This window comes from Coregonus lavaretus, assembly GCF_964263955.1.
Source record: "Coregonus lavaretus genome assembly, chromosome: 9".
NCBI lineage: Eukaryota > Metazoa > Chordata > Actinopteri > Salmoniformes > Salmonidae > Coregonus > Coregonus lavaretus.
In genome coordinates, this window is record NC_139996.1 from 43,421,764 (window position 1) to 43,436,101 (window position 14,338).

The following is a 14,338-nucleotide window of genomic DNA, read 5'->3' on the forward strand; positions in this document are numbered from 1 at the left end:
GGTAAACGGAGGTGTGTACACGGCAAGCAAAAAGTACAGAACAACAAAACTAACTCTAATAAACTTGAGGCTGATACGCTGACACAACATACTGTTCATGGCTAACGATCCGGCAGGGAATGGATGTCAGGTCAGAGCTTATGAAGTGGAGAGGTGATGATCAGGACCAGGTGTGCAGATAGCAGATGAGATGCAGGTGGGGGTAATCGAGAGATCTCCCGCCTAGCCTCGTCGCCTGGCAACCAGACAGGGTGCGTTCAGGAACCTCAGGAAACAGACTCCAAGACAGAAAACAGGCAACTCAGGCAGAAACAGACTCAGGAAGCGGGATTCATGACAGTACCCCCCGTCCGACGAACGCCACCAGGCGGACTACCCGGAGCGCCAGGATGGAGGCGGTAGAAGTCACGAAGGAGGTCAGCATCAAGGATCTGATGCCGGGGAATCCAACTCCTCTCCTCAGGACCATACCCCTCCCAGTCCACGAGATACTGGAAACCCTGACCCCGCCGTCTGGAATCCATGATGCGGCGCACCGTGTAGACAGGACCACCTCCGATCATCCGAGGAGGAGGAGGAGGAGGTGGAGGGGGCAGCAGAGGACTGAGGACTGAGGAGAACAGGCTTGAGGCAGGAGACATGAAAGGTGGGATGGACTCTGAGCGTTCTAGGCAACTTGAGTCGAACCACAACAGGATTAATCACTCTCTCCACCACAAACGGACCAATGAACTTCGGTGACAGTTTCTTCGACTCAGTCCGCAGAGGAAGATCCCATGTAGCCAACCAGACCTTATCTCCGATGGCATAAGCGGGGGCTGGAATACGGCGACGATTCGCCTGGAGCTGATACCGGTGAGAAACTCTAAGGAGGGCCTTTCTGGCCCGATGCCAGGTCCGGTGGGCCAGGACAGAGGGAACCGAGAGATCCTTCTCCTGAGAAGGAAACAAGGGAGGTTGGTAGCCATACAGGCACTGGAAGGGAGACATCCCAGTGGCAGATGTAGGGAGAATATTGTGGGCATACTCGACCATGGCAACTGAGAGACCCAAGAGGTGGGGGTGGTGGAGACAAGGCAGCGCAGCGTGGATTCCATCTTCTGGTTGGCTCTCTCCGCCTGACCATTAGATTGGGGGTGATATCCAGATGTGAGACTGACTGTAGCTCCAAATGGCCAAACAGAAGGATTTCTAGACAGCAGAGGTAAACTGAGGACCACGGTCGGAAACTATGTCACTGGGCAACCCGTGGACCCTGAAGACCTCCCTAACCAGGATCTCGGACGTCTCAGAGGCAGAGGGAAGCTTGGAGATGGGCACAAAGTGGGCGAACTTGCTGAATCTGTCCACAATAGTCAGAATGACCGTGTTCCCCTCAGAAGAGAGCAACCCAGTGACAAAGTCCAGGGCCAGATGCGACCATGGTCGCCGGGGAATAGGCAGGGGGTGAAGAAGTCCAGAGCTGGGCCAATTGGCACTTTTATTCTGCGCACAAACTGGACAGGCAGCAACAAACCTCCGGGTATTTTCTATCATGGCAGGCCACCAAAATCGTCTGCGTAGTAACGCCATCGTCCGAGCCACGCCAGGGTGACAAGCCATCTTGCTGGCGTGGGACCATTGGAGGACAGCAGAACAGACAGACTCTGACACAAACAACCGACCGGGTGGACCGTTACCGGGACCGGGCTGCGTCCGAAGCGCCGCCATAACCTCCTCCTCAATCCTCCACGTAACTGCTCCCACAACGAAGTTCCGGGGAAGAATCGTCTCAGTCTTGGCCCCACTCTCCTCCGTCTTGGAGAACATCCGGGACAAGCGTCCGCCTTGCCGTTCTTAGACCCAGGTCGGAACGTCAGGGAAAAATGTAAGCGTCCAAAAAACAAAGCCCACCTGGCCTGACGGGAGTTGAGGCGTCTAGCCGATTGCACGTAAGCAAGATTCTTGTGGTCAGTCCAGACAATAAACGGTTACTCCGCCCCCTCCAACCAGTGGCGCCACTCCTCCAAGGCAAGTTTCACCGCGAGAAGCTCCCGGTTACCCACATCGTAGTTCCTCTCCGCAGACGAAAGACGACGAGAGTAGAAGGCGCAGGGATGGAGTTTACCGTCAGTGGAGCTTCGCTGGGACAGGATGGCGCCAACCCCCACATCAGACGCGTCCACTTCAACGACAAACTGACGGGCAGTGTCAGGTTGAGAGAGAATCGTGGCGTTGGTGAATCGACTCTTCAAATCCAGAAATGCTCGGTCTGCTTCAGGATTCCAGCAGAGGGTTCTGGTACTAGAAGTCAGGGCAGTTAATGGAGCGGCCACACGGCTGTAATCACGGATAAATCTACGATAGAAATTCGCAAACCGGGAGCGGGATTCATGACACATCTCCTCATTCTGCTGCTGCCTCCGCAGCATTGTTCTCAACACCAGTATGCTGGTTAACTTTGCTATTATTCATATAGCAACATGGTCTAGGAAAAGGCGCTAATTCAACAGCACACTGATGTGTTTCTGAACCGCGGACAGCGACCACTATCCAAGGCGGGAGAATGCGCATTTGTTATAAAATAAAATAAAATGTTGTTGTTGTGTTGCACCATTGTTCTTATGTAATATAACCATATACAATGTCTTAGACTGATGGACTATGCCATCCCCACTGCCTCCACAATGGATCAGTCCACTTAGACAGGTGCGAATCAGACAGGTGTCTTATACACCATGATATATACAGCTGTGAAAAAAATTAAGAGACCACTGCAAATGTTTCTTAAATCAGCATCTCTACATGTATGACAGCCATTCCATTACAGTGTCTGTTGAATTCCAACACAGGCACACCTCATTCTACTGAATTAGGTACTGATTAGGTGATCACATGAACCAAATCTTATTTAACGAGGAAAAGTATAAAAACCACTGCTGTGGTCATCACTATCCTCTTGCAATAGGACCAGCAGGATGGCAAAAACAGTGCTAATAGTACCTCAAAAGTAATATTAATAAAAAAAGAACTATTGACCATGCCAAAAGAGTTTAAAAGGAAAGTTTTGAGTGAGGAAAAGAAGGGTTCAATTCTGGCTTTACTGGCAGAGGGATACAGTGAGCGTCAGGTTGCTTCCATCCTTAAAATTTCAAAGACGGCGGTTCATAAGAACAAGGTCAAGCAGCAGACATTGGGGACAACAAAGCTACAGACCGGCAGAGGGCAAAAATGACTCTCTACTGACCGGGATGACCGGCAACTCATTTGAATGTCACTCAACAACCGTAGGATGACATCAAGTGACCTACAAAAAGAATGGCAAACGGCAGCTGGGGTGAAGTGCACGGCGAGGACGGTTCGAAACAGGCTCTTAGGGTTAGGGCTGAAGTCGTGCAAAGCTAGAAAAAAGCCTTTCATCAATGAGAAGCAAAGAAGAGCCAGGCTGAGGTTTGCAAAAGACCATAAGGATTGGACCGTAGAGGTCATCTTATCTGTTGAGTCCAATTTTCAGCTCTGCCCAACACCTGGACTAGCTTTCCTTTTGCTCTGACATTGTTCCCCAACTCTGAGGATTGGTTTTTCCAGCAGGACAATGCGCCATGCCACACAGCCAGGTCAATCAAGGTGTGGATGGAGGACCACCAGATCAAGACCCTGTCATGGCCAGCCCAATCTCCAGACCTGAACCCCATTGAAACTTCTGGAATGTGATCAAGAGGAAGATGGATGGTCACAAGCCATCAAACAAAGCCAAGCTGCTTGAATTTTTGCGCCAGGAGTGGCATAAAGTCACCCAACATCAATGTGAAAGACTGGTGGAGAGCATGCCAAGACGCATGAAAGCTGTGATTGAAAATCAGGGTTATTCCACCAAATATTGATTTCTGAACTCTTCCTAAGTTAAAGCATTACTATTGTGTTGTTTAAAAATGAACATGAACTTATTTTCTTTGCATTATTCGAGGTCTGACAACACTGTACCTTTTTTGTTATTTTGACCAGTTGTCATTTTCTGCAAATAAATGCTCTAAATGACAATATTTTTATTTTGAATTTGGGAGAAATGTTGTCAGTAGTTTATAGAATAAAACAAAAATGTTATTTTTACTCAAACACATACCTATAAATAGTAAACCCAGAGAAACTGATAATTTTGCAGTGGTCTCTTAATTTTTTCCGCAGCAGTATATTTTTTGCTACTGCTCGACTAAAGAAATCTTGGTCGACCAACAGCCTATCGATCAAACAATTAATCAAATTCAATTGTGTTTGTTGTCCGTAGCTTACCCCCATGGGCTTTATTACAGACAGAAATACTCAGCCCCCCCCACCCCCCCCCGTATGGAACATTTCTGGGATATTTTATTTCAGCTCATGAAACATGGGACCAACACTTTACAGCGTTTATATTTTTGTTCAGTGTGTGTGTAAATTGTCAAAGACTCCAGCCACCCTAGTCATAGACTGTTCTCTCTGCTACCGTACGGCAAGCGGTACCGGAGCGCCAAGTCTAGGTCCAAAAGGCTTCTTAACAGCTTCCACCCCCAAGCCATAAGACTCCTGAACAGCTAATCATGGCTACCCGGACTATTTGCATTGCCCCCCACCCCACCCCACCCCAACCCCCTCTTTTACGCTGCTGCTACTCTGTTTATTATTTATGCATAGTCACTTTAACTCTACCCACATGTACATATTACCTCAATTACATTTTAAATTACATTTTAGTCATTTAGCAGACCCTCTTATCCAAAGCGACTTATAGTTAGTGAGTGCATACATTTTTCATACTGGCCCCTTGTGGGAAACGAACCCACAACCCTGGCGTTGCAAGCGCCATGCTCTACCAACTGAATTACAGGGGACTACAGTACCTCGACTACAATTACCTCGACTAACCGGTGCCCCCGCACATTGACTCTGTACCGGTACCCCCTGTATATAACCTCCCTACTGTTATTTTATTTTACTGCTGCTCTTTAATTATTTGCTATTTTTATTTATTTTTCTTAAACTGCATTGTTGTTATGGGCTTGTAAGTAAGCATTTCACTGTAATGTCTACACCTGTTGTATTCGGTGCATGTGGCAAATACAAATTGATTTGATTTATATACAGTGCCATCGGAAAGTTTTCAGACCCCTTGACTTTTTAAAAATGTTGTTACATTACAGCCTTATTCTAAAATGGACTTTAAAAAATCCTCAGCAATCTACACACAACACCCCATAATGACAAAGTGAAAACAGGTTTTTAGAAATGTTTGCAAATAAAATATAAAATAAAATAAAAACATAAATACCTTATTTACATAAGTATTTAGACCCTTTGCTATGAGACTCGAAATTGAGCTCAGGTGCATCCTGTTTTAATTTATCATCCTTGAGATGTTTCTACAACTTGATTGGAGTCCACCTGTGGTAAATTCAATTGATTGGACATGATTTGGAAAGGCACACACCTGTCTATATAAGGTCCAACAGTTGACAGTGCATGTCAGAGCAAAAACCAAGCCATGCGATCGAAGGAATTGTCCGTAGAGCACCGAGACAGGATTGTGTCGAGGCACAGATCTGAGGAAGGGTACCAAAAAATGTTGAAGATCCCCAAGACCACAGTGGCCTCAATCATTCTTAAATGGAAGAAGTTTGGAACCACCAAGACTCTTCCTAGAGCTGGCCACCTGGCCAAACTGAGCATTTGGGGGAGAAGGGCCTTGGTCAGGGAGGTGACCAAGAGCCGATAATCAGCTGCAGAGGATAAGTTCATTACAGTTACCAGCCTCAGAAATTGCAGCCCAAATAAATGCTTCACATCTCAACATCAACTGTTCAGAGGAGATTGTGTGAATCAGGCCTTCATGGTCGAATTGCTGCAAAGAAACCACTACTAAAGGACACCAATAAGAAGAAGAGACTTGCTTGGGCCAAGAAACACGAGCAATGGACATTAGACCGGTGGAAATTTGTCCTTTGGTCTGGAGTCCAAATTAGATTATTTTGGTTCCAACCGCCGTAGCTTTGTGAGATGCGGTGTTCGTGAACAGATGATCTCCACATGTGATTTTCCCACCGTAAAGCATGGATAGGAGGTGTTATGGTGTGGGGGTGCTTTGCTGGTGACACTGTCTGTGATTTATTTAGAATTCAAGGTACACTTAACCAGCATTTCTACCACAGCATTCTGCAGTGATATGCCATCCCATCTGGTTTAGGTTTAGTGGGACTATAATTTGTTTTTTTAACAGGACAATGACCCAACACACCTCCAGGCTGTGTAAGGGCTATTTTACCAAGAAGGAGAGTGATGGAGTGCTGCATCAGATGACCTGGCCTCCACAATCCCCCGACCTCAACCCAATTGAGATGGTTTGGTATGAGTCGGACCTCAGCGTGAAGGAAAAGCAGCCAACAAGTGCTCAGCATATGTGGGAACTCCTTCAAGACTGTTGGAAAAGCATTCCAGGTGAAGCTGGTTGAGAGAATGCCAAGAGTGTGTAAAGCTGTCATCAAGGCAAATGGTGGCTATTTGAAGAATCTCAAATATAAAATATATTTTGATTTGTTTAACACGTTTTTGGTTACTACATGATTCCATATGTGTTATTTCATAGTTGTTATGTCTTCACTATTATTCTACAATGTAGAGTAGTACAAATAAAGAAAAACCCTTGAATGAGTAGGTGTTCTAAAACTTTTGACCGGTAGTGTATATATATTATTTATGGGCAAGTTTCCCGGATCTAGACTGAAACCTACTACTGGACTAAAAAGCATGCTCAAAGGAGAATCACCACTGAAAGTATTTTTTAGCCAAATATTAATCTGTGTCAGGGATAACAGCCTTTCATATATCAGGACATGCTAATTTTATACATGTCAATATCAACTAATTACATACATTTATGTGGAAATATTAGTGATATGTATGATTTTGCACTGGAGAGGTCCACTTAAATGCAGGGACGTGATAAAAGCACTTATAACATCTCAAAGGAAGGCATAAATTGACAAATAAATCATTTTATTTGTAAAGAATAAATGCAGAAAAGTGCTTTTTGAACCTTAGAGTTTCACTACAACATCTTGAACCTTAGAGTTTCACTACAACAACTTTAGTTCTAAGGCTTAAAAAATACCCTCAAAACAATTTCATAGTGAAATATTATAATGCTCGTAATGTGATATAATTCCTTTAAAAATAATTTTATACAGGTAATCAGCATTTTAGGAAACAAAAATGTAACACATTTCATGTTAATGACCCAAGGTTAGTGGATATATACAATTTTGTAGCTAGATCAAAAATAACAATTTTCATCCGCTATGCTAAATCATCAGCGGTTCAGATGCTTTATAGATAATGATCTTGGACTGTATTTTGCACAGGTGAAACAACACCTTATCACATCATAACCACATCAACTGTAGATAATGAATGCATTAACTCAATTAGGGCTGTGGAATTGCTCAACATGGAGTGGGCATCCAAATTGGAATCTGTAGTGTACACTGAGCGTACAAACCTGAGTGTGTCTGTTCGGCAATGAATAAACATCCTCAGGGACTTGTGGAGCTGAAGGTTAAGGGGACAGTGAGCTTAGCGCTCTGTAGAGACACTGTGTAAATGGTAGCTGGGTAGCGGAGGGTTAGCCTTTAGCGCCGTGAAATGCTGTAATGGAGAGATTGAGCGCTCAATCAGACGCATCGATTTAGAGCAGCTGCTGCATGTCACCACTGATCTGGACGTGATATGAATGTGCCCATCGCAATGAATGTTTTGGCTGCGAGGCAGTCAAGGTAATATTACTGAATCTGCCACAGACAAAGGGAAACATTAGTTACTGAGCTCTTGAGGGAAACCCAGGCAAGGTAGGGAACAATATTTGCTACTGTTGTTGTGGTGGTTCAGTGTACTTATAACTGATGAAGGCATGTAGAGTTTAAAAAACATTATTTTAACTACAGTATATCCATTGTTTTCTACACTCAATAGTTGACTACCGAAACAACCTGGTTTGACGTTAGTAGGGTTTGTGGTGGTTTTGCATGCATCGATGGAAATGTGTGGACAGTTTGTGTGGTCAAAGAACAGAGAATAGCAATTGAATGCGGTCGTACCTCTAGACCAGAGTCCAGCACACAGAGTTTGGAGCACTGCTTCTTGGCGTCCATGAGCACGTTGAACATGGTGTACACCGACAGCGACACCCGGAAGTCCGTTGACTTGCTGGCCTTCTGCATCTTGGAGTCGAAGGCCACTTTCGTCCTTTGGGTAAAAAAGATAATTGAAAGGTTTTATGATATGGCTCATTCCTAGGGGGCTATGGAAAACACTGTTCAGAACCGCATTACTAACTTCAGGGGCAGACTGGCCATCTGGCATTTTGCTCCATTTTTAGCGCTGTGGGCCTGTCTAACTAGTTTTTTTTCCTGCGCAAAATGGTCATTATCTGGGCCGGTGTGGGGCCTCCAGGGAAAAAAAATGGGCCGGTGTGGGGGCCTCAAGGAAAAAAATGGGCCGGTGTGTTAGAAATGCCAGGGTGGATTTCTGGTCCCAGTCCGCCCCTGACTAACCTTATTCTCATTATCCTCAGTAATATCTCAATTATAAACCAGGAATGCAGTGGCAAAAAACTTGGTGGGTAAACGCTGACCCCCAACCCATCCCAGGTGGTGACCTCCTCCTGCCCTCTGACCTTTTGACGAAGGCCTCCATCATGTCGCTGGCCATGAGCTTCAGCCTCTGCTCCAGATGTTTGGCAAACTCAGGCTCGGGCCAGTGCAGGTCTAGGACAAACATCTGGAGGGCGTCCAACTTCCAGAAGAGGTCCTCGGAGGTCACCGAGCCGTTACTAGGGGTTGGAGTGGGAAGAAGCCAAAATAACAAAATCAGAGTAGAAGTACTTTGTCCTCTTCTCAGACATGGAATACATGGGAGAATAAATAATAATAATGCATGCACACACACACACTTAAAAAGAGCTGCAGTGTGTATTCACAGACACAAACTGTGATCTATTCACAGCTTTAATTACTCCTCTACACAATTTTCCCTAAATTGGTGTTCAGCCTCCAGATATAAAGGAGTGAATAACACAGTCCTTAGAATGGCATATAGCACTTAGAATGGAATGTCAGCAGTGGTGTAAAGTACTTAAGTAAAAATACTTTAAATGACTACTTAAGTATTTTTTTGCGGTATCTGTACTTTACTTTACTATTTATAATTTTGACAACTTTTACTTTTCTTCACTATATTCGTAAAGAAAATAGTGTACTTTTTACTCCATACATTTTCCCTGACACACAAAAGTACTTAATACATTTTGAATGCTTAGCAGGACAGGAAAATGGTCCAATTCACACACTTATCAAGAGAACGCCCCTGGTCATCCCTACTGCCTCTGATCTGGTGGACTTACTAAATTTACAAATGAAGCATTTGTGTTATGTCTGAGTGTTGGCTATCTGTAAATAAAAACAAAACAACACATTTTACTGGTTTGCTTTATATAAGGAATTGGAAACTATTTATACTTTTACTTTTGATACTTTAGTATATTTTAGCAATTACATTTACATTTGATACTTAAGTATATTTAAAACCAAATACTTTTAGACTTTTAAGTAGTATTTTACGGGGTGACTTTCATTTTCTATTAAGGCATCTTTACTTTTACTGAAGTATGACAATTGGGTACTTTTTCCACCACTGCATGTCTGGATGCATGAAGAAATAGGTAAACACTTAAATTGAAATGGCAATGTTCTGTCAGTTGTCAATAAACATTAACAAATGAAGGTGAAAAATCTGTCGATGTGCCCTTAAGCAAGGCACTTAACCCTAATTGCTCATGTAAGTCGCTCTGGATAAGAGCGTCTGCTAAATGACTAAAATGTAAATGTAAATGTAAGACGGAGTTACACTTAGTCCGGGGCTTTGTGTAAGAGGGCTTTAAAGGGATACTTCAGGATTTTGGCAATGAAGTCCTTTATCTACTACCCTAGAGTCCGATGAAGTCATGGATACCATTTTTATGTCTCTGTATGAAGGAAGTTAGAGTTAGTTTCACGAGCCAATGCTAACTAGCCTTAGCGCAATGACTGGAAGTCTAGAGTATCTACTAGCATACTAGCAGTTACCACGTTAGTTAGCAATTGCGCTAACGCTAGTAAGCAACTTCCTTCAAACTGCACGCAGAGACATACAAATAGTATCCATGAGTTCATCTGACTCTGGGTTAGTAGATAAAGGGCTTCATTGTCAAAATCCTGAAGTATTCCTTTAAGTGAAGTGCTGATGTTTTCTTGTATTACTGCTCAGTACCTGAACACATTCAACAATTAACATGGTCCACAGTTAACATGTCACAGGTACAGTGCCTTCAGAAAGGATTTACATCCTTGACTTTTTCCACATTTTGTGTTACAGCCTGAATTTAAAATTGATTAAATGTATATTTGTTGTCACTGGCCTACACACAATACCCCATAATGTCAAAGTGGAATTATGTTTTTAGAAATTTTTACAAATTAATTAAAAAATGAAAAACTGAAATGTCTTGAGTCAATAAGTATTCAACCCCTTTATTATGGCAAGCCTAAATAAGTTCAGGAGTAAACATTTGCTTAACAAGTCAGATAAGTTGGATGGACTCACTCTGTGTGCAATAATAGTGTTTAACATGCTTTTTTAATGACTACCTCATCTCTGTACCCCTCACATACAATTACCTGTAAGGTCCTTCAGTCGAGCAGTGAATTTTAAACACAGGTTAAATCACAAAGACCAGGGAGGTTTTCCAATGCTTCGCAAAGAAGGGCACCGATTGGTAGATGGCAAAAAAAAAACAGACATTGAATAACCCTTTGAGCATGGTGAAGTTATTAATTACATTTTGGATGGTGTATCAATATACCCAGTCACTACAAAGATACAGGATCCTTCCTAATTGAGTTGCCGGAGAGGAAGGAAACCTACTCAGGGATTTCAACATGAGGCCAATGGTGACTTTAAAACAGTTACAGAGTTTAATGGCTGTCATAGGAGAAAACTGAGGATGGATCAACAACATTGTAGTTACTCCACAATACTAACCTAATTGACAGAGTGAAAAGAAGGAAGCCTGTACAGAATACAAATATTCCAAAACATGCATCCTGTTTGCAACAAGGCACTAAAGTAATACTGCAATAAATGTGGCAAAGCAATTCACTTTTTGTCCTGAATACAAGCATAGTGGTGGCTGCATCATGTTATGTGTATGCTTGTAATCGTTAAGGCCTGGGGAGTTTTTCAGCAAAAAAAAGAAATAGAATGGAACTAAGCACAGGCAAAATCCTAGAGGAAAACCTGGTTCAGTCTGCTTTCCACCAAACACTGGGAGATGAATTCACCTTTCAGCATGACAATAACCTAAAACACAAGGCCAAATCTACACTGGAGTTGCATACCAAGAAGACAGTGAATGTTCCTGAGTGGCAAAGTTACAGTGTTGACTTAAAGGAAAGGTTCAAGAGCTGAAAATGGTTGTCTAGCAATGATCAACAATCAACAATCAATTTGACAGAGTTTGAAGAATTTTGAAAATAATAATGGGCAAATGTTGCACAATCCAGGTGTGGAAAGCTCTTAGAGGCTTACCCAGAAAGACTCACAGCTGTAATCGCTGCCAAAGGTGCTTCTACAAAGTATTGACTCAGGGGTGTGAATACTTATGTAAATGAGATACAGTATTTCTGTACATTTACAAAAATGTCTAAAAACATGTTTTCACTTTGTCATTATGGGGTATTGTGTGTAGATGGGTGAGATAAAAAAAAAAGATTTAACCCATTTTGAATTCAGGCTGTAACACAACAAAATGTGGAATAAGTCAAGGGATATGAATACTTTCTGCAGGCATAACATGTTCCTAAGATAGTTAACATGTCTCGTAATGACAAAACACACCCGACAGTTCCTTAACACACCCCGCTGTCAGACTGACTGTGACTAAGGAAACTCTAAGCACACAGACAGATGGGTCTCCATCACCACCTTCTCCCCGGTGTCTACCGGAGGTTACACGGCAACACATGGCAACCGGTGGCAGCAACCAGCATCCAAGTGTACAGCGAACCGGAGAGAGCGAGGTAGAGAGTGGGGGGTGGGTGAAGCGCACTCACATCCTCACTTTTCCCACTTTGCCTTTAAAAGACTGTTACCTTCACAAGTGGTCCGCGGGAATAAATCGTTTGGGCATAATCTGTGTTGCAATTAAATGCTCGCTCATATCCCCCTCTTAGGACTAATTAGCAGCTCTCTTCTCCGAGCGTCCCCTCTCCCGGGGGAATGGAACAATCCCCCACGCCCGTCTGTGCTCACTAACGAAGTGCCAGGTTTTTTTTTATCTCGAGCAAGAAAGGGGTGGTGGGTAGGTGGGGGCGTCCCGTAGGGAGGACATGGAGGGTGTGTGAGAAGCCTTTCCCAAACATCACAACTCAGCCTCCCTCCGGAGATGGGCGCCCCTCGGGTGGTCCCATTACTGCCACTGTTTCTATGGGGCCCTCAGAAGCCATGTTGTTGAGTCTTCACTGTTCACTCAAATATCATCTGGTGGTCATACCAGTGACTATACTACTCATTTACATTGACATTTTAGTCATTTAGCAGACGCTCTTATCCAGAGCGACTTACAGTTAGTGAATACATATTTTTTTTATACTGGCCCCCCGTGGGAATCGAACCCACAACCCTGGCGTTGCAAACGCCATGATCTATCAACTGAGCTACATCCCTGCCGGCCATTCCCTCCCCTACCCTGGACGACGCTGGGCCAATTGTGCGCCGCCCATGAGTCTCCCGGTCGCGGCCGGCGGCGACAGAGCCTGGATTCGAACCAGGATCTCTAGTGGCACAGTTAGCACTGCGATGCACTCACTAGTAGTTGATCAAATGCTATATGTTGTTTTACAACCAAAAACACAGGAAAATGACTCCTGGTAGGCCATCTATATTACGCTTAATGATCTTGCTTGCGGGGGATCATGTCTGCTCAATTATGACAAATGTTTGACAAGTGCCAAAAACAGTCTCATAAGAGTCACAAAGAAAGCATTGAGGTTTTGAAAAACATATTCACTTAAATCCGTAAAATGGCTAAGCCTACTTACAAAATATCAGGTAAATTAACTCCTTGCAAGCTAAAATAAATAAGAATAAGAATATAATTTCTCATTCAACATTCATTAGGCATGTTATATTCCACAATTCAGTCCTTAGTTGAGCTGTGAATTGACTAGCATACCTTAAGATCATAATTATAGGAGGCAAAAACAGGTATCTCTTTGATACTCTCCATGTATAATAAAATTTAGATTTATACAAATAAAAATACCTGAAATATATGATGGGATGTGGGAACAAAAACATGTCATACACATTCCAAAACCGCTCCTGACCAAAGAGGCAGGCTCCAAGACCACAACGTACATTTCACAATAGAGAAAATAACCATGCTGGGGAACAATGTGCCACAGAACACAACAATTCTCACAAGACAACAAAAACAACCATGCTTTTATCTTGGTATTACAGAAGGTATCAGTTTGAGGTCATCAAAAGGGGCAACCAGTCCCAGGAAAATGTTGCACAGTTAAAAGCATCAGTAGTAAACAACAAAAACTGGTTTTACTATTAACTTTGAAATTGAAATGTGAGAGCACATTTTCGAGCTGATCTTTTCTCCTGGTTTCTCTCAGAACTTTCACAGTTCTACAAAATACATTAAACTAGTTCAATACTTAATTGCACATAATTGGCAAAGGGGAGTAACATAATTAAAAATTGTTTTCTTGAATAGGATAAGTTTGACAATGGCAAGACAACCACAGCACAGTCCATGCCACATTGCCCCACTAGGTCTCGCGGCAGCCCCTACACACGTGCTGTCACACAGTGGGCCCATCCAGGAGGGTGCTGAGAAGCTGGGCATCTGTGGGAGATTGACTTTGGGCAGAGGCACGCTCGGTAGGCTGTTGGTTATTGTCCTAAAAAGAAATGAATGGCAAACCAAACCAAACAACAACAAAAAAAGATACGACAGAGACAAAAGATAACAGAGAGATTCCGTTGAGTGTTGATTTTTCACCTCCATCTGGTGATAGCATGATTTTATGCCTTGTTGGTGGATGTTATCTAGCCTATACTCATAGAAAATAAGGTGTTACTTAGAACCATAAAGGGTTCTTCAATTGTCCCCATAGGAGAACCCGCTGAAAATAACTATTTTGGGTTTTAAGTGTAAAAGCCCATCTCTTAGACTTAGAGCAAGGAGCTTTAAATAGCTAAACAGAATGCAACTAATGACAAC

General features: G+C 43.2%; 1 protein-coding gene across 2 annotated transcripts in view; it reads right to left on the bottom strand.

Annotated features, from left to right (window-relative positions):
• LOC311134700 (calcium-dependent secretion activator 2-like) overlaps positions 1 to 14,338 on the bottom strand; it is a 239,946-nt gene that overhangs the window by 42,381 nt on the left and 183,227 nt on the right. Inside the window, exons 20-23 of one of the 2 annotated variants that reach the window (XM_084168465.1) lie at positions 13,911 to 14,015; positions 13,140 to 13,169; positions 8,681 to 8,836; positions 8,103 to 8,250 (exon numbers count right to left, since the gene is read on the bottom strand). In XM_084168465.1, coding sequence (XP_084024591.1) covers positions 8,103 to 8,250; positions 8,681 to 8,836; positions 13,140 to 13,169; positions 13,911 to 14,015 — 439 coding nt within the window. The remainder of the gene's footprint in view (positions 1 to 8,102; positions 8,251 to 8,680; positions 8,837 to 13,139; positions 13,170 to 13,910; positions 14,016 to 14,338) is intronic. The other variant, XM_084168466.1, reaches the window with a different exon arrangement.